The sequence below is a fragment of the Apteryx rowi genome, unplaced genomic scaffold, assembly GCF_003343035.1.
Source record: "Apteryx rowi isolate R43461 unplaced genomic scaffold, aptRow1 scaffold_109, whole genome shotgun sequence".
Classification (NCBI taxonomy): Eukaryota; Metazoa; Chordata; class Aves; order Apterygiformes; family Apterygidae; genus Apteryx; species Apteryx rowi.
The window spans coordinates 2,165,559-2,192,994 of record NW_020447297.1 but is presented as its reverse complement, the minus strand read 5'-3'; the positions used below and the strand labels follow the sequence as shown (position 1 = coordinate 2,192,994).

The window sequence follows — 27,436 nt, the reverse complement described above, 5'->3', positions numbered from 1 at the left end:
AGGAATGGCACTGTCAGAGCACAAGCTGTCACTGAAACCCTGCCCACCAAGGGGTGCAAGCAGAAAGCTCCTCAGGGGAACCCTAAGAGAACCAGGAGAGGAGCCTCACCCTTGTAAGATACTGTAAGCTCCTCTGAGACTGACTCCTGGCAGAGAAATGGGCCGGCCCGTTGCTTCGTCTAAGCCTGGATAAGCTCTCCTTAAAGCTAAGAGCATGTTCAGTGTCAACTGGAACTTCCTTAGAGCAGGAAAATGTAACCTGCCAGAGGTCTGTGAGAGCAAGCCTCGGAAAAAGGAGAGTCTCCTGGGCACCCTCACAGAGAGGCTGGTCAACCTCAGGCAACACCCATAGCCAGAAGGTTGCTCTGAGGACGTTGCCTGAACGACCCATTTGCCTGCAATTTGGGTGAAGCAGCTGGGACAGTCTGGGTTGGGATACTTGGAGGGGAACCCGCTAAGAAGTGAGTGTGCTGCTGCAAAGTGGAAGGGGGAGCCCCAGGCACGGGGCTGGAGCAGACGATCTAGTATTGCCAGGGCTGATGGCCTCAGGAATACTGTAGGAATTAGCAGCACGTCAAGCCAGGAGAAAACCAGTGTGTCTGCTCCTTAAGGGTGGTGGTAAGGGACATGGTGAAAAAGGAGGAGGTGAAGGACCACGCACAAGTCTCCTGTCCAAGAATACGCTGTTGGGACCTCCCTGCGATGCCCCTTCAGACAGTGGCACCTGTGGAATACTTTGGGTGCTGGAGGTGTCCTGTTAGAGAAGACAGAGCTGCTGGGGGGCTGGAATTGGTGACAGAAGGAGACGGGACAGAGGAAGGAAGCCCCTTTTCTGTGATCAGATTGATAAATGACGAGCAAATGGAGCAAGGCCCTGGTGACACAGGAGAAGTCTTGGATCTTGTCCAGCATCTTTCCAGCAGATTGGTGCTGTGGAAGGGACATCTTCTGCAGCTCTCTCTGTTCCTTTCTCTCATGGGGATAGCAATTAAGATCCTGTAGTGAAGGATCAGCCACAACTACTAGAAATACGTATAGGGACTGGTATACGTTGAGAGGAACCAGGAGGGATTCCCACTTCTTTGGTCTAATGACGACTCTAATCTCTGATGCTTCAGTTTGCATTTCCTTAGCTTTGGTCTTCTCCAAGCCAAGCATTGGCAAGGACAAGGGAGAAGAAGAAACCCGAGGCCCTGCAACAATACCCTGCAAAAGCTCAGACAACCCCGAGTTTGTGAGCACCCATGCAAGAGCGTGGGCCTGGGGGAGAGGAGCCAAGTATATCTCCGAGGTGATATTGTCTCCTCTCTCCGACTTTGCCTGCCTGGGCTAGGTTCGCCGTTTGAAGGACCAGTGCAATGACAGGAGAAGGCACGCTCTGATGAGCATCTTCAAAAGCTTCTAGAGACTGGAAGTCCCATAGACAGATGCTGCTCCAGGAGATCATGAGACCAGCTTCCTACGCATGGACTCCTCCTGAATTAGCACTGAACTACCTGGGACATTAGGGTCAGCAGGTGCTTGGGCAGAGAGGAGGGTGGAACAGGGCTCCAGATTGCCCCGTCCTCACCCTTAGGATGCAGGATGAAGGCCAGGGACATGGTCACCACCTTTGGAGACATCTTGCTGGCTCAGCAACTGCTTTTTGCTCAGGAACTGGTTTTGAGAGCAGGCACGCAGATCATGGAAAAGAAGGGATCAAATCAGGCCAACAGAAAAAAAAAACAGAGAGAGGGAAAGCATTCCTGGAGGCTCTCTGGCCTCTCTCCCTCTAACCTCCTGAGAGGAGGAGAAGGGAAGAGACAAAACAAAAGGCACGAAAAAGAATGAGCCAAAGAAACATTAACACGAGGATCGCAAGGTTCAAAGAAGCAGCTTCGTGATGCAACAGAAAAGGCCTGTTCCCAAGAGCACGCTAGCTCAGCCAGGCAGCGGGGAGGACCCGGGGGTCGTACAGAATACGCTGTCCTTTTATGGCCAGACGAGGAGGACCGTGCTGCGTGAGCCTGTCCTACTAAGGGAAAACGTCTCCCGCTTAAGTGTTTGCAATGAGAACACCCACAGCGTGAATATAGACAAGCTCTCAAAGGACAACTGAAATACTGCTGCTTCATGTTGACCCCAATTTTTTTTTTCCCTCTTCCTTTAATTTTCTCGGTTCTGCCTTCAAACAGTTGGGGGGGGGGGGGGAAAGGCAATTATTCAGACGAATCCCCTCGCAGGGCCTGCCGGTTTCAGGTGACATCCTCGCATGGCTGCAATCCGTTTCAGCATCAGGCTCGGGAAGGCCATTTGAGGACACGGGCAAATGTCCTGAGCAGACAGATCTTAGCGTGGAAGATGGTCTCCTTCCCACCAGCAACAGCAGCTACGCTCTGCCTTGTAGCAGGCAGGCAAGAGGAGTTCACGCCAGTGTTTATCCTCCCCTGCGCAATGAAATGATTACGATCCAAGCCTGGGAAGATGTCATTACGCTGTGTGCTTAAATGCTACTGTGCGTGCCAAGTTCACCCTTCCGCTGCTGCAAATCACAGCCCAGGCCGACCCAAGCTCTTGCTGCCCGAGAGGAAGCCGTGCTGACCTCCAAAAGCCGCAGAATATATGTGTTATCGGAGATGCTTAGGGTTTCATTCCACTATTCTTGCAGTATCCAAGTGCTTTCCACCTAGCACTGAGAGTATGCTTCCTGCTGGCCCCCATGGAGTTTCAGGTGTAGTTTCCTTTCTAGGGATCAAAACTCTGCTAGGGATAGGTTTTCCCTTTGGTTGGTCGAAGCAGGAAGGGGAATCAAAGTTGCAAATAAGGGCCTGTTTTTCAGCTGCGTTGAGTGAACAGAAAGGCCGGTGAAGCTGGTTGTCTGTACTCCTGGTTTCATATTTTCAGTGTTTCTCACGTACGTGGTGATTTCTCCACCAGCAGGTAGCTGCTGGAACCAACTACGGCCAGATTTTAATTCTCGGAAGGGCTTTTATTAGATTCCAGGTTCTGTTTTCTACAAAGTTTGGAATAATTAGGTTTTCTTTTTTACGTGGTGATGCCAAGATTAGGAAATTCGCTTTAAGCCCTTGAATTTGCAGCACTGTAAGGAGAAGATCTAAGTAGCAAAGAAAAATTGCTTGGAGGAGGAGGGGCGAGAATCCCTCCCACCACCACCCAGACTTCCTGCAACATATTTAGCTTTTTTTTCCCCCTGCAAATGAAATCATAGGATGACAAAATAGGTTGGAAGGGATCTCCAGAGGTCACTTGGTTCAGCATCCTGCTCAAAGCAGAGGGTTTCTCATCTTTTTATTTCTTTGCTGCTCTCTCAGCACTCAATCTGAGAATCCAGAGACAAGGAGCAACGTTAACGCATACCCTTCACAGTTTGAATTATTTGCCCTGCTGCTGGACTTCAAGAAATACTTTCTTTGTACTAAAATGCACAGTGCGGTGAGACTGTGATCTCTGCCTCTTCCAGCTAGCTGGCTCAGTGTGGTTTGAGTGTATTTGCATCCATTGTACAGTGCTGACGGATATAAAAGTGCTCATCAACAGTGGGGTCCTTCACTCTAGGAGCTGCAAAAATACAGCACCAGAACTTTGGGGTGTTTTCTCCAGGCGGGTCACATCAATATGTTGGGTAGATGTAATGTAAAGGAGGGAGTGTGGTGCAGTTGACTTTACCCTGCCTTCCGAGCTGTTCCTACTTGTCAAGGAAGGGTTGGGATCAGCTCCGCTGAGTCCAGCTGGAGACCAGTCACTAGTGGTGTCCTCCAGGGGTTGATGCCAGGGCCAGTACTGCTTAACATCTTCATTATTGACCTAGATGACGGTCCCTAATGCACCCTCAGCAAATTTGCTGATGATTCAAAACTGGGAGGAGTGGCCGATACACCAGAGGGCTGTGCTGCCATTCAGAGGGACCTTGGCAGGCTGGAGAGGTGAGCGGAGAGGAACCTCATGAAGTTCAACAAGGGCAAGTGCAGGGTCCTGCACCGGGGGAGGAATAACCCCATGCACCAGTACAGGTTGGGGGCTGACCTGCTGGGAAGCAGCTCTGCCGAGGAGGACCTGGGAGTGCTGGTGGACACCGAGTTAAGCATGAGGCAGCAATGTGTCCCTGTGGCCAAGAAGGCCAATGGTATCCTGGGGTGCATCAGGAAGAGTGTTGCCAGCAGGTCGAGGGAGGTGATCCTGCCCCTCTACTCAGCCCTGCTGAGGCCACATCTGGAGTGCTGTGTCCAGTGCTGGGCTCCCCAGTACAAGAGAGACATGGACCTGCTGGAGCGAGTCCAGCAAAGGGCCACTAAGATGATGAAGGGACTGGAGCCTCTTTCATATGAGAAAACACTGAGAGAGCTGGAACCGTTCAGCCTGGAGAAGAGAAGACTGAGGGAGGCTCTTAACGTTTAGAAATAGCTGATGGGACGGTGTCAAGAGGTCAGGGTCAGACTCTTCTCAGTGGTGCCCAGTGACAGGACGAGAGTCAATGGGCACAAATTGAAACACAGGAAATTCCAGCTGAACATCAGAAAACACCTCCCTTCTGTGAGGGCGACTGAGCACTGGGATAGGTTGCTCAGAGAGGTTGTGCAGTCTCCAAACTTGGAGATATTCAGAACCAGGACATGGTGCTAGACAACCCGCTCTAGCTGATCCTGCTTGAGCAGGGGCAGGGTAGACCAGATGATCTCCGGAGGTCCCTTCCAACCCCAACTAGTCTGTAATTCTGTCCCTGGGGTGAGTTACAGCAGAGGAACGTAGCATTGCTCAGCCTTCGTGTTGGGAGAACAGGAGCTCCGTTCGAGCGTCACCTAACTACAGGTTTGAACGGAGAGGCCTCTGGACTGGATGTGTCAGCACAGCAGGGTGAGAGATGTTAACTGCAGACTAGAAAGTATCTAAGCTTCTCGAGCACAGTTAGCGCAGGTAGGCCTAACACCGCTGAGCCACGGCGGCATTGCTTTCGGGGTGCATTTAACCATGCAAATCCAGCAAGCAGGGCCTTCAGTGATCTGCCCAGCAGTGTGTGCCACATCTGTACTCACTGTTGTGTGCTGGAGAAACATAAACCAGCTCAGGAATATTTACCAAAACTTCAGTCACATCATATAATTGCAAAGAGCCAGGGACTCCGATTCATGCCAGCATGGGAAGAAATAGAAGAGAGAAATAGGAAAGAGAGAAGATGCGTGAAAAGGCAGTGAAGCTCTGTGCCTGCCTAGACGTCACTTGTGACTTGGCAGTTCTGACATTTTGGGGAAAGAAATGTTTTTATTCTCCTACCAGGCCTTTCTCCAGCCACTATTGGCCACTAGTTTCCTGCATGAACGATTTACCTGCTGTTATGTTCAGGGCACTAGACTAATGTGAATTCAATAAAATCCAACCTTTTCCATGGAAGAAAAAAGTGGATTCTGTGTTCTAGGTGGGAAAGCCTCAAGATTTTATAAATATTTGGGTTTTTAAAAAGCCCTTGACAAGACTACAAAGGAAACTAAGTAGCCACAGGGCTGGAGAAGAGGTCTTTTTATTGCCTGAAAGCTGGTTAAAAGCCTGGAAGCAAAAGGTAGGGCGTAATGGTCACTTTTCAGAATGGAAAAGAGTTGGTAGTGTGGCTCACCAGAGACTTGTGCTGTGTCCAGGTTTTTTCAACATCTGCCTCAGTGATCTGGAGAAGCGAGAGCACAGCTAAATCTCCAAGTTTGCAGATGAGCTCCTTCAGGTCATCACCTGCCATAGCAATGGCGAGGAACTCCAGAAGGACATTAAAAAGTGAGTAAGGAGACAAAAAAAAGTTCAATTGAGTTTGGTATATATATGGAGTATATATGAGTTTGGAAATATATCAAGTAAAGCACCTGGAGAAAAAAGTCTAAACCTTGGTTATATGATGTTGAGCTTGAAACCGGCATAGAAGAATAACTACTAAAATGACTAATGGGATGGGGCAGCTGCTTTATGAGGTGAGATGAAAAACTCAGGACTCCAGTCTGGAGAAGCGAAGGCTGAGGGGGGCTTACGAGCAAGGTTCACAAAATCATGAAGGCAGCGAGTAAAGTAAAATGCAGAAGTGTTATTCAAACTAGCAGCAGCTCAGCTTAAAACAGAGAACAGAAGGTCCTTCTTCAGACAGCAGGTGGTGAACTTCTGGAGTCTGCTGCCACAAGAGCCAGATACATTAGCAGGTTCAAAGAGGGGTTGAACAAATTCACGTGCAAGAGGTCCATCAGCACGTGGCAGAGGGATCAGGCAGGCTGGTACCCACTGACGCCCGTAATGCAAAGATTGTTGGTGCTGGGAGAGTAGAGGGGAATGAACTGGAGATCATGCCACTTGCGTGTCCTCTGTAAATATTATCTCCTCCTCTTGCTGCTGGAAAACAGGATATTAGGCTAGATAAACTATTAGCTAAAACCAGCAGGGCACGTGCACTTAAAAGAAAGATGGAGCAGTTTACTGAACCAGGCTCTCCCGGACCCAGCGAGATGCGCTTGGTTTGCTGCTTCTCGCCCCTAGACTTCATCAAGAACTGGCAGTAAACGTCATTCCTTATCCAACCCATTGCAAAAAGGTTGGTGCATCAGGTGGGTGCCACACTGCGTCGTACAAGCTTACGGACTGAACCTCTGCCGTCGCTCGGAAGTGTTCAGGTGTCACCCGCAGGGCTGGCAAGGAGAGCCACGTCTGCATCGCAGCAACGCCTTGGCTTGTCGACAAGCCAGGTGTTAAAGCTGCGTGGGTCTTCCCAGCAAGGGGTCTGCAGTTCAAAGGCATCTTTACATATCAAAGGATAATGCGGCAAGGAACAGCATTTCATTAGTCAGGAAGTTATAAATTGGTATCTTGATTGAAATAATTATCAAGATTAGGAATTACAGGAACTACCCAGAGGTGCATTTATATTCAAGAGAGTCCCCAGGGAGTATGGGAAACTTTACCCCAAATAAGAGTTGCTATTCAGGAAACAAAGTCCTGTAGGATGCAGCATGTCAAAATAAAGTCCCAGCTTTCATATCTACAAAATCTGTCCTACTTCATTCCTCATTTCTGACAGCTCAGTGGAATATAGGGGAGTCAAGGCACAATAACGGGTAGATATTAACTGTTTCTTCTGTACCAGTCTCCAAGTCTACCCTAACTTTTACTTGATTTATTAGAACAAACTGGATCCTTGCCTCTTCCTTAGATGATCCCTGCTGTGCTTTTTAAGACCGTCTGGGAAACATTAACACTTTGTGGTGTGGCAAAGTGGATGCACATGAACTGCATTAATGTCCAAGTGCCGTCTCCTCCCCTCCGGCTTTTGAGTCCCTGCAATCCGTGGGGAACTTTTCCGGAAGGTAGGGGTGTAAACTGATAAGGTGAAGGACAGGGTTTGCAGGGAGAAACCGTCTTATTCAGTATTAGCTGGAGCCTTTTGCCAAGCAGCAGGGAAGAGGGGAAAGGGCTTGAGATGTACAGGAGTCACTTTGAGCCCGTCACCCCGACCTGGAGCAGCAGATCTGGCAGGTTTTGCTCCGATCGCTCCGAGGTACTCCAGCAGCTTTGTGCTTTTCTAATTTCATTATTGCTCGTTACGATCAGCGCAGATTGTGTCAGCATAGGGCGCTTTGCAAATAGCGTTGTGGCTCTCCTTGGAAATACATTCGGGATTCGTTGCTCCCGGGAGTACATGGAGTACTTGAAAGCAATTGCAACGCTGTGACTTGAATTACCACCTCTTCCCGCAACTCCTTCGTGTGCAGGCTCTTCATCCTTGGAGACCCCTGGGGCAGAAGGCATTAGCACCTTCTCCGCTATCTTTTTACGACGAGGAAGAACGTTAACTTGTTTCATTTACGATTTGGATGAGTTAAGGGGGTGAAGAGGTACCATAGGTGGTAGGTATGGTACCATAGGTAGGCAGGTAGGTAGGTACCATAGGTTTATCCTGTTACCATAGGTGGTGGCAACGTGGTAAGCTGACCCGGTTCATTCATTTTCAGTGAATTGGGAACAAAGCATGCGCATCAGCCTTGCAAGTGAATCAAAAAAACCCCATACTTGCATAAATAAATAAATAAATATATATATATTTATATGCATGCAGTCACAGAAGTCAATGAACTTCCCTCCCCTGCCTAAACTAATGGTCATGGGAACTAATTTCCCAAGCAGGACTATTGCGTGTGAAGATCAAATAGAAGCAGGCTGATTTACAGGAGTGCAAGCTAGAAGCACTAAGGGCTACTGGAATAGCGCGTTTTGTGCCGATACGCTCAGCTCGGGGAGGATGCTGCAAGGTATGCAGCCGAAAAGGTCACGGGGACGAACCGGAGGCCTGGAAAACACCTCTTAGAGCGAACAGCTCAAAGATCACGCACTCGCATTTAGTTTTTCAAAGATGATGTTACGGGAGAGATTAGATCACAGCCTCCGAGCGCCTGCATGGAAAACAAGTAACAGACACCTTCGGTCGAGGTTTGAACGTGCAGAAGCTTAAGTTAAACAAACTGAAGTTAGAATTAAATTTCAAAGTATTATTATTATTTTTTTTTAAGATTGAGGGGAATTAATCACCAGAGCAGCTTATCAAAGATCGTTCCCAGCTTTGTCTTTGGTGGACGTTTTAAAAAGCAAGATAGGATTTTTCTTTTTTTTTTTTTTTTTTTTTAAAGACTGCTTGCCTAAGAAAACGAGGCATATGAGATCGCGTTGTCTCCGTCCGTCTGTGTCTCCATCTGGCAGACCGTTTTCCTGAATAACTTTTGAACCAACGGGCCAATTTCAAGCAAATCTGGAAGAGGCGCAGCTCTGAAGAGCATCCAGAGTCTCGCAAGCTTAGTAAGAATCACAGCTGGGGAGAGGAGACGGAGCTAAATTAGCATTTCTCCGCTGGAGGAGAGACAGCGAGAACCGCGCTCGCCAGCAAACATGCACAACAAGCAACACCGCCTGGCCGCAGCGCTCGCCCTGTTCCCCAGCGCTGCCGTGCTAACGCGGGGCGGTTGGCGTTTCTCCGAGGGAAGGGGAAAGACGGCAGGAGACAGATGACACAAACGCGGCGGAAAACCGTGCTGCGAGGAGGGAACATGACTTGGAACGTTTTACGATTCTCCAAGAAACTGAAGAGATATGTAGCCTGGGATTCCCCAGGGACGTGTCCTAGGCCTGGTACTGCTCAAAATATATATTTTTTTATTAATTGCTTGCATGAAGAGAAAATTTGCTTATTACAGCTGCAAACGATACCAAGCCGGGAGGGACTTCAAGTACTTTGGAGGATGGGCTGACGCTTCAAAACAATCTCGACACATCAGAGAAACGGCCGGGAAAAAAAAAAAAAAAAAAAAAAGCTGCAGTTCGGTGAAAACAAAGGAAAAACTTGCTGCTTGTGTAATGATCCTTCAACCGCCCAAGGCAGCGCAGCGAGGGAGCGGGAACGCTGCGGGGGGCTAGCGCGTCGCGAACCCAAGGCGAGCAGCCCTCGGCACGCTGCTGCCAAAAAACAGGGATATGTAAACAGGAACGTTGGCCGCAAGACATACGGAGCGATGCTTTGGCACTGCAAAGCCTCGGCTGGAGCCCGTTGTCCTCTCGGTACTGAGATTGGGGACAGCTGGGGCCGACGGAGAAGAACCACCATCACGGACGGAGGAAGCACCGGTTACAAGAAAGCCCAAAGGAACGGGTGCTACTGGGGCGGACAAGAGGAGATGTAGGCAAGGGCTAGCACAACTCTTCTACAAGTATTTAAGCTGGCCAAAGTAGAAGGAAAAAACTTTCTTCTCTTCAACTGCAGGGCTTAAATGAGAGCAAAGGACCTTTAGCTTAGACGTGACTTTTTTTTTGGTTTCCCCCCCCAGTATGGATAGTTCAGGCAGATGTTTAAATATATATATATATATATATGTATGTTATAGATCTTTCAACGAAAGCTTTTATTTCTTGACTTTGTTTCTCCCCTAGTTTGATGGCAAAAGAACAGTGTTTATAACACTGCAGTTTGGTACATGCAGGAGGTCTAAAACCACACCAAGCAGCATGGGAAGTGAAGCAGGGAGACACAACGAGGCAGCCTGGGCTTTTGATGTTATTCCCCCAAGTCCCTACCGTTGACCAAATTATTCTTAGACAGCTCTCATTTCCGCCGTAACCAATCATGCCTTACTCAGCAAGAAATTATATCTTCCCGGTACTCTTCTAGAGGACTGCCAGGAATGGAGGATCAGCCCAGGTCACGCATGAGGTCTTTGGCAGTACGGAGAATTGAACATCAGTCTCTAAGTCCTAGGCAATACCCCGCTGCCCAACCATCTTTCTCCCACAGGCATCACCATATAGACTAGCACATCGAATGCTTGATATTCCTTTATTTGACTCCGTAAAATGAACGGCTGTTGGTCGCAGAGATTTAATCTTTCAAGAAGGAAGAGGTAAGGTCTAAGGCCACCAAAGCACAGGCTGAAGTCCATCCTTATTCAACCACAGAGCTAAATAGACAGCTATTAACTGGCTATTTATCCTATTATTATTAATATCATGTAAGGTAATAAACATTATATATGTAATTATTATATATTAAGTTAAATCGCTAGCGAAGTCAAGGGAGCATGAGATATACCTAGCAGTCAGATTCCCCAAATTAGGTCTAAGCCTTAGCGCCAAATAGCAATGCTGCTTCCAGACCAGTCGCCGCTCTCTTACCTTTGCAATAATGAATACGGCAGATATTAGCGGCTAATGTAAAGGACCCCTGGACGGCACTAGTCACAGGACGCAATAAGGCCTGATAGGTCCCTACAGGGAAGACATTGAAAATAAGTGAAATGAAGTGAGCAGGAAATGATTATTCACTCTTTCTCTCAAAATGAGAACTTAGGACACTCAAGGATATTACCAAACCGCACATTAAAGCAGAATGTTTTTTTTTTCTCCCTCCCATGTTATTTAATTAAAAGGTGAAACCCATCGATAGAGGATACTGCAGACCTCAGAAGCCTAAAAACTAAAAAAAAAGTCTATAGAGCCATTATTAAACACAATGGTTCACATACTGCAGTTGCAAAAGCCCGTTTACTGAAAAATGATCATATATTGGTCCTGTTGCTTTTCTTTGGGCCCTTGCAACGTGTTTACGACCACCGACACGCTACCAAGGAACTTTGATTCTAGTGCCTCAGGTCTTTTATACTACAAAACCTTTGCGGGTGCCTCGGCCAGAGCGTGCCACGGACCTGCAACAGCAGCCCTCAGTATTTTACCCTGCCCCTGAACTTAGAGGTGTTTTTTGATGGCAAAGCACGCCAGGCAGTCAACTGCTCTAGCCCGAAACAGTGGCATTGGGCTTGGACATGCTGAGCGGGCAGGGAATACGGGGGGTGGTTTGCCGGGAAAGCGCTCTGCTCTCCTCCCCTTCCCTTGGACCTCCGCGACAGCGAGTATAATTTGGCATAGCTGCCCTGATGAAAGAGCCGCCTTTGGGCCGAGTATTGGTTTTTCTTACTTAAATATGCTTCTGAAAGCAGCACTGAGAGACCCAAGAGCCTCAGGCGGTCATCTCCCTCGGTGAGGGGTGCTGTGACCACGACGCGTCTCTGCTGCTACCTTCCCCAAATGGTTCGGCATTTCTCCAGCCCCTTACTCTGCCCCACTGATGCCGAGGGCCTTCCAGCGGGTCCTCACGCCTTTCACAGCTCATTTTCCCTCTCGGACTCCACAAATGCACTGGGCAGCCCAGTTACCCACACACTGCAACAGCGATGGGATGGGCGGCTAAGGCGCTGGGAACATCGGGAAAACTCTTCCTTATCCTCTCCTCGGGGTGCGCAGTGACCTGCAGTGGAAGAAAGGACAAGAGGAAGGACAGCCCCTCGGGGGGGGGGGGGGCAGTGGTGAAAAACAAGAATTAAGGAATTTTACGACTGGTGGCGACGGCTAGGACATAATTACAGAGTAATTGCAAGCCGAGATCAGCCCTCTCCGTCCTAGCCCATTCTTTAGGTAAGGACATTCGTTTTCTGTATCCTTGAATAGCATCATGCTCTGTCAAGGACAGATGCATATCGCAGTAGAAATATTAATTAAGAATACCAAATGAATCCCCCTCCCCCCCCCACAAGCTCTTAACACATCCTCTGTGACTGAAATATTACCTTCATTAGAAAAATAAAATAAAAACCCCACTGCCACGGACTGTCCGATTTCCCACATGCAATCCTTTCTACTTCGGGAAGATTACACAGGCATTGCTAAATTCAAGATTCGGTCCCTTTGTTTATATGATTCTTAAAGTTTTAAGTTACCCCGGTTAAGTAAGCTAGAACATTTTAAAACCAGGTGGAAAGTCATTACTGTTTCACATCCATATAGATATATAAAAAAAAATTATTTATACAGATGTTAAGTAGGGGTGGAGCATGCAAAGCTTAATCTTCTCATGATTTAAATCCCGGGCTGTGTTCAGTTTGGAAATTACACCAGATGGATTGCGGAGTGCAGCTCAAGGTCATCTAAGTACTGCGTTCTGCTCCAGACCGTAAGCACGATCAGGACGAACCGCACAAAGCCATCAACAGAAATTTAATACACTGTCAGATACTCGGTGATCTTCAGAAAGAGCACTTCAAATGCTTCTTACCCTCTAGTACAAGGACGCAAATAGCCCTGGCTTAAAAGCGATACCGTAGGAACACAAGCTCTCTGCATGCAGATATCTTAGGAAAATTGCATTTACGCTGTTGTTAAACGTGCATTTTATAGGAAGCAGTTGTTCATGTGATAGACACCCTTATAGCTGGACAGATCCTTTGTTATTCTCTTATTCTGGCCAAGTTAGGAGGAAACCATTTACCTGCAGCTGGAGACCGTACACTTGCTCTACAGAGCTACATCACAAAAGTATTCTGGATACTGCGCAGTGGATAGCCTATTGGCGAAACAACTGAGAACACATAGACCAAGGCTTCCTAACCATATTTAGACACCCCCTTTTTCTTAAAAAAAGAAAAAAAAATCCATTATAGGTCTTAAGATTATTCTATAGAAAGTGTCACTAATTATTAATACATAACTGGGTATCAGCTACTGTTTTTGACCCTGTGCGCTGCAGCAGAGCGACTTGCCGACAGCCTGCTCCGCACGCGCCACCGCTACACTTCCGTACCCGACTCAAGGTGACGGCTTGACCTCTACAACAGCAGGTCCGCAGCACCTGATATCCAGCCCAGTTATTTTGCTGCCTAACTCCCGACACCCAAGGACAGAAGGCTGAATTCAACGTTTAGCACCAGAGATATCTCTGCATCACGAAAATAAAACCCTCGTGCTGCACAGACTTGCTTTTTAAGCATGAAAAGCAACGCCATACGTTTATAGGTAAGAAGGGTTGTTAACCGTGTAGCCTAATATGAATTCAGGCAGAAGGAAGACAGTTTCTTGAAGGAATAATGAAAGATACTGCTAAGAGCATCCTAAATGCCTGTATTAGGAAGATTTTTGCCGAGTTGAAGGAATTTCAGTAGTGCTTCTTTACAAAGATCAGCTATTCAAGATTAAGAAATTAACCTTAACTGGTATGTATATACCAATAAACATATCTAACGTAATCGGTCACCGTAGCTCCCGGCACCTAGAGGTCCTTCTTTTCCCTGCGCCTCCTCCCTCAGCAGCAACGCCCCGAAGTTTGGAAAACGCCCGCTTAGCCGGATCATGCTAAAGACTAAACTGAACCACAAGGAAACACTACCGCTTGTCCTTGCCATTAAGAAAAATCCATTTTTTTTTCACCTCAGACCAAGGCAATTAGCCTCTCCATTAGGACAAAGTCAATATTTCCAATGAAATCCAGTTTTTCTGGAAGAGAAGGTCTAAAAGACTAATGGGTTAGTCTGCTGAGCCGTTACATCTGCTGCCTTGAACTAACACCACGTTTCCAATATGCTACGGAAGTGATGTGGGAATGTGTATTCGAGAAAGAATATTTAACAGCGTAGTTCAGCTGAGCACATTTAGAGATTTCCGCAAAGATCTGTTAAGGATATCTTTTTACAAAGGGTAGGAACCTTTTATGTATCTTGAGGAAATGGCGAGACCTCAAATCACTTGGAAATTTCAAAATATTTGTTCCTCCTATGACTATTATGTAAACCTAGCGCAGAGTCTTGCAGAGGAATTATTTTCTATGTAGGTCAGGAGAAGGAAGGACAAGTTGTAGTCTTGCAAGGGACAAAAGTGGATACAGAAACTGAAGTATATTTTTAATTTTCTCTAAGTTTCTCTCAAGCAGAAAGGGATTTTTCCAAAGGTAGAGAAAACAGCATTCGCAGATATATACAAAAGTTTATTTTACAAACAGCAGCTACTTTGGAATAACAAAATTGCAAAAACATAGACCAACAACATTAGAAAACCCGCTCAGTGGTGCATCTTCTATTTGAAGAACAATTTAACATAATTTCACTACGTAAAAAATAGTCCCCCCCGTCCCTCCCCAACCATCTACCAGAGCGATTTCCTTTATAAAGCTTGTAATTCAAGATATGAAATAGGCATTGGTAACATTGCAATAAAAGTTTGGACAACTACAATTATTAACAGTATTTCTATTTCACTATATTTTCCCAGCCTTTAAAAAAAAAAAATCAATTCTGATCTGAAACATGGCAAAATCAGATTTTGGAGCAAATTTTTTTTTTTTTTTTAAAAGGTAAAGTTGAATGGCAATGCTTATATTTTGTACACTGTGTTACACCACTAGCCCACTACTGCTATGCTCTCAATAAGGGGAAAAAGAAGTTACTTTTGCCCTTAGAACTATGAAGCTGAGACAAACATTATCTTGAGTTAGCAATGAAATATTTATTCAATACTCTGAAATGGCTGCTACGCTGTTAGAAATAAGTCTATAAATGTATACTGACTTGAGTAATGCTTTTTAACATTAAGTACATTTATAAGGAATTTACAAGTTAGTGATTTAAAAGGACTACATGCGCACACTTTTTCATTGAATTATAAGAGTAAGAAAGGGTTTAAGTCCAGAAGGAGCACATACAGATCCTTTATTTGGTTTCTTTTGGAAAGTGGAATAGCCATGACAATTATGTCAGTTTTAGGACCCTGCATGCAAATGTCTTAAGTAGCTTTTCACAGACATAGACACAGGGCATCCTTAAGTTCCCAAAATTTATTTTGAGCTTTCTTTGCGTGTTTCAGAAGGGCACCAAAACCTAATTTTTGGTATTTAATTCAATCAAAAAGATAGTATGAACTGATGTTGAAGCAAGAAATGACCACTTTTACTTTTCAAAGCTCCCAGGTCCTGATGAAATTGAAAAAAATAAAACAACAACAAAAAGAAAACCCTTATTTTCACTATTTCAAAACACTTGAGAAAACTAAAGCATCTCAAGACATTACAGAAAGTCAGTAATGAAAGCTATTATAATACAACTGTACTCATTAGCTCTAATAAAGCTATTAGCTAGTCTGTTTTTTTCCCCCACTATAGACCCCACTTCCAGGGTACATTATGCCATTAGAAAAAAAACCCCTGCTTCTTAGTATACAACTTCCTAAACACTGAAAAAAACTTTACAAATCATTTGTAATTAACTGAATTAGAATATTGCAAAAATCTGTCAATGCTCTTCAGCTTTAAAACAACACTTTCGCAAACCATTCATCTGTAGCGTGGAGTCATTTTTGGTATTAAAGTTTACTTTGAAAGTACTATCCATGCTGTTTACCAGGCATGTCAGTATTTTTATAGTCATATCGCTTTAATAATATATAACTCAATATCTGCACAATGATATTCCCTGTGGCAAATGGGATACATCTACAGACATTTTTATAAAGGAACCATTATGGTTTATTTTCTCAAAAATTATTTTTGCTTAAGTGTTTAAAAAGTGTTTTCAAACTCATGATATACTCAACAGTTTACAAGTCAACTTCAAACTCTGTTGAAGTATGCCAAGCACTGTAATTTGAATTGAAATAGGACCGTTTAGCAATGCTTTTTAAACTCTTAAGAACATCGTTATTCATCACAAAATTCACTTTAAAACATTCGAGTTTAGACAAGTTGGATATTAAGATCAAAACTGACTCGTTACACTTTCTCGCTGCTCATCAGTTTTACAATACCTATGGTGTGTAGTAATCTCATCCTTTTCAGGAGACTTCCGTAGTATCACAGTACAATAAGAATTAAGACAGAGTGGCAGTCTTTGCTTTCATCACCTAGCTGTTATATATATACACACGATATAATGTTACAGTCAATAAACAAGATGGCATGGAACCGATCTTCCAGCATAAAAAAAAAAAAAAGGCATTTTAATAAACTAGAAACGGCAGCCTTTGTAAGAAGTTTTCTTCACAGTTTTATAGTTGCTAGCATATATTTAATAGGAACAGGCAGAAAGCCCTATGGTGTTTATATAAAGATACTTCAAGACAGTACAGACTGCTGCACCCAGAAAAAGCGGTGTCAGCAAATTCACATAAGTGTCATTCATGGCTTGGAAAAATCTGATTCAAGGAAACAAAACTCTTTCTTATTTTGTAAAAGTCACGTTTGACATAAAAACAGTTGAGTTGAGCTCAGTCCTCCTCTCCATAGGTATGCAGTCAGTCAAATGAGTTCACTGCTAAATGGTAAAAGTTTCGGCTCACTCGGTAAACTCCCTTCAACTTCACCTGCGGCACTGTCGAAACAGCTTTTTTGTTTGTTTTTACACAACACTGACAAAATTCTTAAATACACTTTCCATCGTCAAAGAAACATTTTCAGCTATATCTGCTGCTTTCACTGGGACTTCGATTGTTAGAGTAGCTGCGATCGCTTTCACTGTCAGAGCCATAAGATCTGCACAGAAAAGATTAAAATGCCTCAAAATTGTATTTTGCACTTCAAATTCAAAATTTTAATCATGTCAAAAAACTGTCAAGCGACAGACACGAGACAAGAAGAAAACAGTCTTTTATAGGATCACGTTATGTAACTGAAATATGCATTAAAGGACACTCAAAATTAAAATAATCATTATATTTACATGATGAAATCCCTGTACAACTGAAGACAGACTGCGATTGTAACTACAAAATTTCTTGATTTCTTCAATACAGCTTCAGCCATTCACAATAACTAAGTTCTGGTAAATACTAACAGCTGACCAAAAAGTATATTCTAAAAATATAGTTTTATATTGCAAATGCTTCTCAAATGATCCCACAATTCCTTATTTTATATATTGCAATTTTAAGTGTGAAGAAGTGTCTATCGAATTAGGCTCCAGAACAACAGAAGTGTGTGAGCACGTGTGGAGGGTGGAAATAGCAGATTAAAATGTTTTGGCTTATCCAGACCAAAAGAATCCCAAGCTCAGCACCTGGCCAAGCATCAAGATACAGTCCAGGTGGTTTCAGACAAGTCACAGGACATATTCAGATTATACAGAATAAACTTTTATTAGAAATTATCTAATCTCACACCTGTAAGGACAGTTTTCTAGATGAAGGATGAGCATACCATAATCCAGCATTGTTCCTCTGAAGCTTCCCAATATCCTAAAACAATGATTTTGTATGTCTCTTCCCACACTTTCCATTAATCTCATTAATTTCCCCTCAAATACATGATGAAAGTTGTCTTACTGTCGGAACTAGATGGGGAAGATGGGCGGGGGAGAAATGCTTTGAGTTGGTACAAAGTTGTGAAAGAAAGAGTATGAGGACAGCAGAGCACAAAAATTAACAGTGGTGTTACAGATCTGGCTGATTTACCACTGAGTAATAAGGGACATGTTAAAAGGTAAAAAATGAATCATCACTGAAGTTTATTCATTGCATAAAGAACATATTCCACTTTGGATCTTTGTGAAACATGCCCGCTGACAGCTGTGGTAACTCCCTTGTAGCGTGAAGGATAATTTATCCTAAATTTATACTATGGAAAACAGTATAAACAGTGATATCAGCAATGTACTGGATTTGCAGATAAAAATTCTTCTGAAACATGTTCTAGGAAGTTAAAAGTTAATTCTAGATAACACAAATTTTTTGTTTCCCTTCCAGTAGGGTTTTTTTTTTTTTTAAATCTATTTTTGCAGTCTAGCCAAGAAGAATTCACCGTCCAGTGGGATTCCTGGCATACCAAGTAGCCTTTAAGCCATAACAGGGCACATAAAAATTTTAAGTGCTTTTTAATCATACAAGGAAGTAGCTCCCAAGATTTAAATCAAAAGCAACATTTTTAAAAAAGTGCTTATTTTGAACTTATGTGAATGTACACACAATGAACTAAATAAGAGAGGATAATGTGTGGGTGTCTTTTCAACTCTTTCTTCCCCTAGTTTCTTCCACACTCACAATTTCGTATGTCAGATATCCTGATTTAGTCACCCTCACTCAAACATGATTTATTTTTTTTATTTACACCTTTTGATAAAAATATATTTTTGTTCTTGGGGAAAAAATGTTAGCCTTTGTAAACTTAAGTATATACTTAGCAAATTCTTTTGCATAGAATCATGCTAGTAAATAACATACCTGGATCGTCTGTCATAACTTCTAGATCTTCGATAGCTGTCACTCCTCTTACTTCTACTTCGACTTCTACTGTAGTAACTATCATAAGTGTATGACCTACTTTATTAAAGGAAGAAGGAAGTCATTGTAGATTTACAATTCCTTAACTAAAATGCCATTAATTTTTAAATGTGTGCTTTAAAGACATTCATATGAAAACATATGAGTTGCTATATAGAAATTACTCTTGAAGGATTTGGCAAACAGGATAATTTTACATTTTAAAGAAGTTTAAATACAAGTATCTTCAAAACAACAGTAAGAATAAACTCAAATTTATTAAACTAGAAGAGACTTACTAAGCATTTAAGGTTTTTTATTTTCTCTGTGAATTGCATATTAGGTAAACAACTTGTTTGCTAATACTCTTGAAAACAAAGTGATTCTATTTATAACTCACACAGTAACAATAAATAACAGTAAATACCTTCCCCTTTATCTCATATCATCTCCTAACACTGTAATACCAGGATGATTTGCTTATTTTCAACTTCTAAAAGAATCTCACTTGTGTTAATTTTGTTTTGATTTTACTGCTATGACATGTATTTGTAAATATCACAAACAAAGGGGCGTTGTTACAGTAAGATATTTTTATAAAGTACATTTATTTCAGAGTCAGTATAGAAACACAATCCATACCTGGATCGACTGCGATGACCGTAAGAACTACTTCTGGATCTACTTCTACTATAGCTTCGACTGACAAACAAAAAACACACATATAGACATTTTAAGTTAAATCAAAAGTAAGTGCTGAATAGGGAATGGAGGGAAAGGAACATGTTTTGCTCAGAATTCCTTACCCATATTGCAAAACATTAAACAAAATTACTCTCAGTAACAGGAAATTCAAAAAACTGACTCTTCTCACTTGTGCAGTTCAAATAGAGGCCTCAGTCTACAGTATGCATAGCTAAGCACAACATATTTCCAACTCACTTGGAGACTCGAGCATCAAATTCCTGTGCCTGATTTATTAGGATTATGGTGTATTATGCAGCTGTCTCCAGTGCGAGAAGCTTACCTGCGACTCTTATAACTGTGGTAAGAACTACTTCGACTTCTTGACCGATCTCTACTATACCACCCTCTGCTTCGGCTTCTTGTATAGCTTCTTGACCTATAATTGATAAACAACCTTAAAAAAAGCACATACTGGAATATAACTAAAGCAAAGAGCAGTAGAAAACAGGAAGCAGCATAAAGGTTTATCTTTTAAGCTTAATATTTATTCCATAGTTGCTAAAAAATACAGTGCTGTTTAAAAGAAAAACATGACTCGGGAAAGAAAAACATGCTTTAAAAATATGGGAACCTTCAAGTTAACATGGTGGGCTGTGAGAACAAAGCTGCAAGTGTCTTACCTATACGAATATGTAGAACTTCGTGATCGACTTCTTGAGTGACTATAAGATATGGATCTTGTTCTGTGTCTGGATTTAGATTCAGATTTACTTCGTGACCTACTAAGACTCCTGGACGGGCTATTGTCATCTCTACTTGGAGATTCTTCTTCACTAGAACTTTCTTGGTTCCTTGGCCTTCGATTGAGCCGTGCCGTTTTTCTAACTTCATCAAACAGAGATCCAGGCCTTACTTTATTCTTAGCTTTTATTTCAATTCTTAAACCTGTTGGCTTTGGCTCTGGAGCTGAAACTGCATTCTTAACTTCTGTGGCAGTACTAACAGTAGCTGGCTGTAAATTGCCAACACCTTGCAAAGGCTTCCATTTATTATCTACCATGTTACTTTGTGTATTTTCAGTTATTTCATTTTTTAAACTGCTGTCTTTAGCACTAGACACTGGGACAGAATTATTTTCTTGTCTTCCTACTTCTTTTTCTTCTTTGATATTAATCAAGTCTAAAATATTGTTTCCTAGTTTGACAGCATCTGGTTCAGGGGTCTCAACCTGTACATCTTTGTTCAAACTAACACTTAAAGTCTGGGGTTTAGTATCAAGGATGACAGGAGACAAAATGTCCACGACCACCTTCCCTGGTGAGTTACGATCTGGAGTACAAATTTCCATGTTGTCATCTGTCTGAATAACATCTTCCAATCCATTCTGATTACTTTCTTCAGTATGTTTAATCTCATTCTTGGAAGCAGTCACATTTATACCTGAGTTTAAAGTACTGGTTGAAGTGTCTGGTTCAATGCTATCTTTATTAAGGTTACTGTGATCTGGTGAGGTATCACATGTAGTGTTTTTACCTAAGAAGTTTTCCTCCATACAAGACTTTTCACCATTTCCCATGATATCTTTGAGTATATCATCATTTTCATAAGTGTCTTGTTTTTTATCTTTTATGTCTCTGATAAGCTGCTTTTCTTTTTTATCATCCTTGGTAACTGGCTTTTCATTTATGTCATCCTCATCTTCTTCACCAAACTCAAGCGGGGGCTGCCAATGAAACATTTCTTTTCTTTTCTGAACTTTGTGTTTCTTCTCTTTTTTCCCTTTTGATTTTTCTTTTGCTTTTTTGGAATGTGATTTTTTAAGTGTTTTTTTCGATCCATGTTTGTGTTTTTTTGACTTTCCTCTAATATTTGTTGAGCTAGAATGAGAACTCTCGGATTCAGAAGAGGACAACTGCTGTTTGCTCATCTTCCAAGTACAATCAGAATCCAGAAAACCTTCTGAAGAATTTGATTTTGTTTTTGTCCTTTTGGTAACACTAAGCTCTGTATCAGATCCTGATGAGGCCTCTCCTTCCTCTTTACCAGATGAGGGTCTGGAATCTCCTCTGTTATGCCTAGCATCTCCTCGTTCTGAATTTGACTCGGAGTCCCATTTACTACCTGAATAGGATTTTCGTTTAGTTTTTGCACCACCTCTAAATTGCCCAGAAGATTTCTCCTTAACAGTTTTCTTTTTTGAATGATCAGTATCTCGTTCACACTTCAATTTTTCCTCTCCTCTCTCAGAACTTAAGTTATTTTTATCTTGCTTCTGGGCATCTCCTTCTAATTGAAAATGACCTTCTTTTTCTTGGACTACTTTTATTTTGACAGAAGGCTCACTATCAGTAGAAAAGTCTGAAGATGATAAACTGTCACTCTCTCTTAATCCTTGAGAAGATTCATCATAGTCTTTAGTACCTTTATAATGGAGAGTACCTTCAGAGCTAGTTTCTTGCCTTATTTTAAGGGACCGAGTGTTTTGCTCCCTGGATGCAGATTTTCTTTTGTTTCTGTGTCTATCATCACTACTAAGGGAATAATAAGATGTTGACTCACTATAACCTGACCTGTCACTGCGGTATTTACTCGGTGATGCCGATCTGCCAGAAGAACGGGATTTTGTTCTTGAGCTAGATGGACTTCTTGATCTCGTATAAGATCTTGAGTATGACCTGCTTCGAGAGGACCTGCTTCTTGATCTCAGCCAACTATCTGAGCTTCTATCACTATGATATTTGGAATAACCACTTCGATCACTATCTGAACTCCTTTGTCGCTTACGGTAGGAGGAAGAAATATTAGCCTCTTTAGCAATTACTAAATTATAATTAGTTTGTGCAGGCATTAGATGGGTTGTTTTAGCTTTCATTTCCTGAATTCGCTCATAAGATGGTTTCCATGGTTTCTGCCCAGGTTTCCACCTTGAAGGTGGCGGGCTATCACTTAAGGGTATAACAGGGAGGTTTTCTGGGACAACAGGCGGTACAACAACTTTATCACTCGGTAGTATAACTGCTCTTACAGGGTCAGTAGTCTTGTTCAACTTATTTTCATTTAATCGTGCTGAAATATTTCGTGGTGAATTGGAAACTGTCTTTTGATGCCTAGAGGTAGAACTTGATCTTGATCTACTTCGAGAACGTGATGATTTAGAGGCTGATCTTGATCTAGAACTTCCTGGGGAATAAGATCTTGATTTAGATCTAGATCTGGACCTTGACCTGGATCTGTAGTATGACCGAGTCTCTCTGCTTGATAAAGTTGATGAACTCTGATCTTCTTTGTCAGATTTAGACCAGTCTCTTCTAGATGAACGTCTAGAAGACAATGAAGAAGAACGAGATTTCCTCTCACGATTACAAGATGATTTTGTCCTCCTGAGAAAGGAATGAGAGGATTCTACATCTGATGATGGTGATGTTTTCTTTTTTTTAGTTTGCTTGTGCTTCTTGAAATGCTTTTGCTTTTTAGATTTCTTTTTATGTTTCATTTTCTTTTTCTCTTTTCTGTGTTTTTTGTGATGGCTAGAATATCTCACAGTATTTAGATCAGAATAGCCGTTATGTGACCAAGATCTCGATCTCCGGGATGCACTCCTTTCATCCCATCTGCTTGTACATGGGTCACTCAACCTTAAAAATAAACAAACAACAAATCCCACTAAGCAGAAATTCTTAAAAAAAAAAATTCAAGACAACTTTTTTTTTTCCTCCTCCAGGCAATTAATAAAGTTTAAAAAGTATAAAAAAGCTGTGTATTTGGTAACAGACAACTGTGTTTTGACTAGGCTTGTTGCACTCATTTTAAGATACGGAATTACAACACTATCGAGAGGGCTATATCTTGTCTGTAAGAGATGAGTTATCCAACATCAGCAAATTTTGCATACTGTAGAACCAGTGTAAAGAGATTTTGACTTAGTCCACAAAATTATACCTCTGCAGTTATGGGATTCATAAACCATGTTTAAATTTAATAATATCATCTTATTTAGTATTCTTTTAGCTGGTGTGTTGCAATACATTATATACTGAGTTTCTTCAGTTCATTGAAGTGGTTTATGACAAACATTTGCAATTATTCAATAATCATTGTATATAATATCCTTCAGTTCTGCCCTTGGGTTTTAACCATCATACTTTGATACAAGCTCATGTTTATCATCAAGTCATCAGAAGTTCTGGAGAGGCTGACTTCCAGTGGAGAGTTTCTAACTGTAGAAAGAACAAATAACTAAAACTTGATATAGAAATGGTAGATTCAGCAGTCTTATTCGGTATCCAAAGAAACCAGATAACCAAGTTTGAAGCTAAAGGAAATTTGACATCACTAGCACAATAAAAAGTGACAGGCGACTGGACAGGTTTCTTCTTAAATAAGTGCCTAAGATGGCACTATCAGAAACCAACCATTCTGACACTTTTCAGCATGTGTTCAGCTGCTGTTATACCAGCAAAGTAGAAAGGTTTTAAGAAAGTTTTCAATTTCTAATGTTCTGAATTTAAAATGGAATATGTTAGCTACAAAGATCCTTTTACTTTTTTTTTTTGTAAACAACAAGAATGACAAGGTACATCTGCATAAGTTATTAAAGCCTGTGTAAAAACCAAGACACTTAAATTTGTATTATGGATCTTACTTATCGCCTTTACTCCACTTTTCTCCACTAGGTGGTCTATATGTTCTTAATCTCTGCATTTCCTCTTTCCAGTGGGGAGGGGTCTCACTACTCTCATCATCTTCGGATTCAGAACATGACCGTGACCGAGGTGGGGTGTGATATCGCTATGAAAACAGAGAAGGATAATTATATATTTATTTCAAAGGAGACTGAATAATATAGAAAATATCTGGTGCTTCTTTTACAGATTTTGCATGCATCTTCATAACACTAGCCAGACAACTTCATCCAGTTATTTCCACATAAAATCCACAAAGAACATGTAAGTTTTGAATTTCGTGCCAAAAATAACCACTTTTGATATGCATATCCCACACATTTGAAACAGGATTACAGGGCTAACTGTATCTTTTCATACTGTGAGGTCATTTCTCAAAGCCCAAAGTAGAGAAGGGACAGCTATCCCATCTTTTCAAAATGGGAAGGGAAGAATTGATCGTGATCAAGATGGCCATGGATTCCCTTTACATAACATGTTCTGGAGTAACACAATCACTGCAGATAATTAACCAATTTTTCTTCAGGCTATTAAAGCACAGAAGTCTCACTTCACAGTTAACAGACACTTAGCTGCTTGTACATGTAAAGCCAAGCTCTGTTTCAAAAGTAACTGCTGTTCACCCCTTCAGGAATGTGCATCCAGTTCAAGACCTCCTCCAAGCAAAAAAGGTCTCACAAAAATGCAAAGGAAGCTTCATGCTAAAAATTGATATTTAGGCGCAGCAATCAAGTAGGCAATAAGAGCTATGTGTGCAGCAGCAGAACAAACTTTAGTATTACTAACTCTTTATTTTCCATTACCCAGTTGGAAACACACTTAGATAACTTGTACGAGGAAATTAAATGCTCCTTGACTCAATTAACAAAAGAAGAGGAATGTCTGGATTTTACTCAATTACTTTAAGCCATTTATAAAGCAAGTAATGTTTGAAAAAACCAAGACTGTCCACTAGAACAAAAATGTAAAGATCCTTGTATTAGTTTATATAGAATTAAGTACTTCTGCCTGTAGTGAACTGAAGAGTCATCTGTTTATATAAAACATTATAAAGAAAACCTGCCACAGAGACTTGCAACTTCCCTATCCTTTGAGTAAAGCAATGACTACTTAAAAACAAACAAACAAAACAAAAAACACCCTCAAATTACACCTTTCACAGATGAACAGCATATAACAGGTTATTCAAGGACCTCTCTAATTTTTTCAGATTGTACTATAGATTCTTTTGCTTTCAGAATCTGAGAGAATTCAAAACTACAGATGAGTACCTTCAATATCAAACCAGTTGGCCCTGGATAGAAACTGTTGCTAAACAGACCACTAGATATGGTAGAAAATGTGTTACTTTAACTAATTGCTAGCTCTAAATCATTTCTGATATTATCGGTTTTCATTCTTAATTTTGCCAAGAAGGTACCCAAATTAGGAAAAACAAGACATAGATACCCCAAACCCCTGCAAAAGCCAATTCCACTTAACTTTCAGGGAACTACAGGCCAGTCAGCCTCATCTCAATCCCTGGAAAGGTGATGGAGCAGCTAATCCTGGATACAATTTCTAAGCACAGGAAGGGCAAGGTGATCAGGAGTAATCAGCATGGATTCACCAAGGGGAAATCATGCTTCACCAACCTGATACCCTTCTATGATGGAATAACTGGCTGGGTAGATGAGGGGAGAGCAGTGGATGTTGTCTACCTTGACTTCAGCAAAGCTTTTGACACTGTCTCCCATAACATCCTCATAGGCAAGCTCAGGAAGGGCAGACTAGATGAGCAGACTTTCAGTCCAAAACTGGACTGAAAACTGGCTGAACAGCAGAGCTCAGAGGGTTCCGATAAGTGGCACAAAGTCTATTTGGAGGCCAGTAACTAGCAGTGTATCTCAGGGTCAACACTGGGTCCAATCCTGTTCAACTTATTCATCAACAACCTGGATGATGGCCCCTAATGCACCCTCAGCAAGTTTGCTGATGATACAAAACTGAGAGGAGTGGATGATACACCAGAGGGCTGTGCTGCCATTCAGAGGGACCTTGGCAGGCTGGAGAGATGGGAAAACAGGAACCTCAGGAAGCTCAGCAAAGGCAAGTGCAGAGTGCTGCACCCGGGGAGGAATAACCCCATGCACCAGTACAGGTTGGGGACCGACCTGCAGGAGAGCAGCTCTGCAGACAAGGACCTGGGAGTGCTGGTGGACACCAGGTTAACCATGAGCCAGCAATGTGTCCCTGTGGCCAAGAAGGCCAATGGTATCCTGGGGTGCATTAGACAGAGCATTGCCAGCATGTGGAGGGAGGTGATCCTGCCCCTCTACTCAGCCCTGCTGAGGCCACATCTGGAGTGCTGTGTCCAGTGCTGGGCTCCCCAGTACAAGAGAGACATGGAGCTACTGGAGCGAGTCCAGCAAAGGGCCACTAAGATGATGAAGGGACTGGAGCCTCTTTCATATGAGAAAACACTGAGAGAGCTGGAACTGTTCAGCCTGGAGAAGAGAAGACTGAGGGAGGCTCTTAACATTTAGAAATAGCTGATGGGATGGTGTCAAGAGGTCAGGGCCAGACTCTTCTCAGTGGTGCCCAGCAACAGGACGAGAGTCAACAGACAAAAACTGAAACACAGGAAATTCCAGCTGAACGTCAGAAAACACTTCTCTTCTGTGAGGGTGACTGAGCACTGGGATAGGTTGCTCAGAGAGGTTGTGGAGTCTCCAAACTTGGAGATATTCAAAAACTGTCTGGACACCGTGCTGGGCAGCCTGTTCTAGGTGCAGCAGCTTGAGCAGGGGGGGTGGCCTAGATGATCTGTAAAGGTCTCTTCCAACCTCAGCCATTCTGTGACTCTTGTAACTTTAAGCTAATTTTTTAGAAGGTTTTCTTTTCGTAAAAAACAAAAACCAGAACTTTCAATTTCAAAGGTTTCCCTCTGTGGATTATCACAACTGTCAAATACAAATGAAAGCTGTCAGATGCAGAAAGGTGGACACAGAGGCACAGCCTCTGAGGACAGCTATCATATTTAATGTCAAGGCTAGCAAATAAGGGACGAGGAGGCTCTCAGATGAGGTCCAAACACTGGAAATTCCTTGTTCCATGTTAGAGCCATCTAAACCATTAATTTTGTGGCTTAAAATCTTCATGTCACAGGAACCAGCTGAAAGGCATTCCACAATCTCAGTGACTATCACATAAGAAAAGCATGCTTTGGGGAGTCTAAGTTAAGCCCCTTCTAATGAAAAGTGTCTTAAGCTATGCCAGTAGGTGTACCTGAGGACTCTCACTTGCAAAGTTGATTCTGCAGCATCAAGTCTTCTACAGGTTATGGCTACCCAAATGCCACCTGCTAAACTGACCCATGAAAGTGTTCTTAAGGGGAGGAATATGCTCACTCATGGTATTCTACATTTGAAATACACCAGAAACAAATGCACATTTAAGAAAAATATTCTTACTTTCACCTTCTTCTACTGAAAAACACAGTGTAGACTGAAAAAAAAAAAAAAAAA

The 27,436-nt window shown here is 42.4% G+C and overlaps 1 protein-coding gene across 9 annotated transcripts in view; it reads right to left on the bottom strand.

The window, feature by feature from the left end:
* Positions 1 to 14,284: 14,284 nt before the first annotated feature.
* NKTR (natural killer cell triggering receptor) overlaps positions 14,285 to 27,436 on the bottom strand; it is a 45,338-nt gene continuing 32,186 nt past the window's right edge. For 7 of the 9 annotated variants that reach the window (XM_026072054.1, XM_026072062.1, XM_026072089.1 and 4 more), the window contains 6 exons: positions 23,891 to 24,036; positions 19,929 to 22,883; positions 19,589 to 19,684; positions 19,204 to 19,263; positions 18,523 to 18,621; positions 14,285 to 16,840 (listed from right to left, as the gene is read on the bottom strand). In XM_026072054.1, coding sequence (XP_025927839.1) covers positions 16,762 to 16,840; positions 18,523 to 18,621; positions 19,204 to 19,263; positions 19,589 to 19,684; positions 19,929 to 22,883; positions 23,891 to 24,036 — 3,435 coding nt within the window. In that variant the 3' untranslated portion in view covers positions 14,285 to 16,761. The remainder of the gene's footprint in view (positions 16,841 to 18,522; positions 18,622 to 19,203; positions 19,264 to 19,588; positions 19,685 to 19,928; positions 22,884 to 23,890; positions 24,037 to 27,436) is intronic. The other 2 variants (XM_026072069.1, XM_026072079.1) reach the window with 1 other exon arrangement.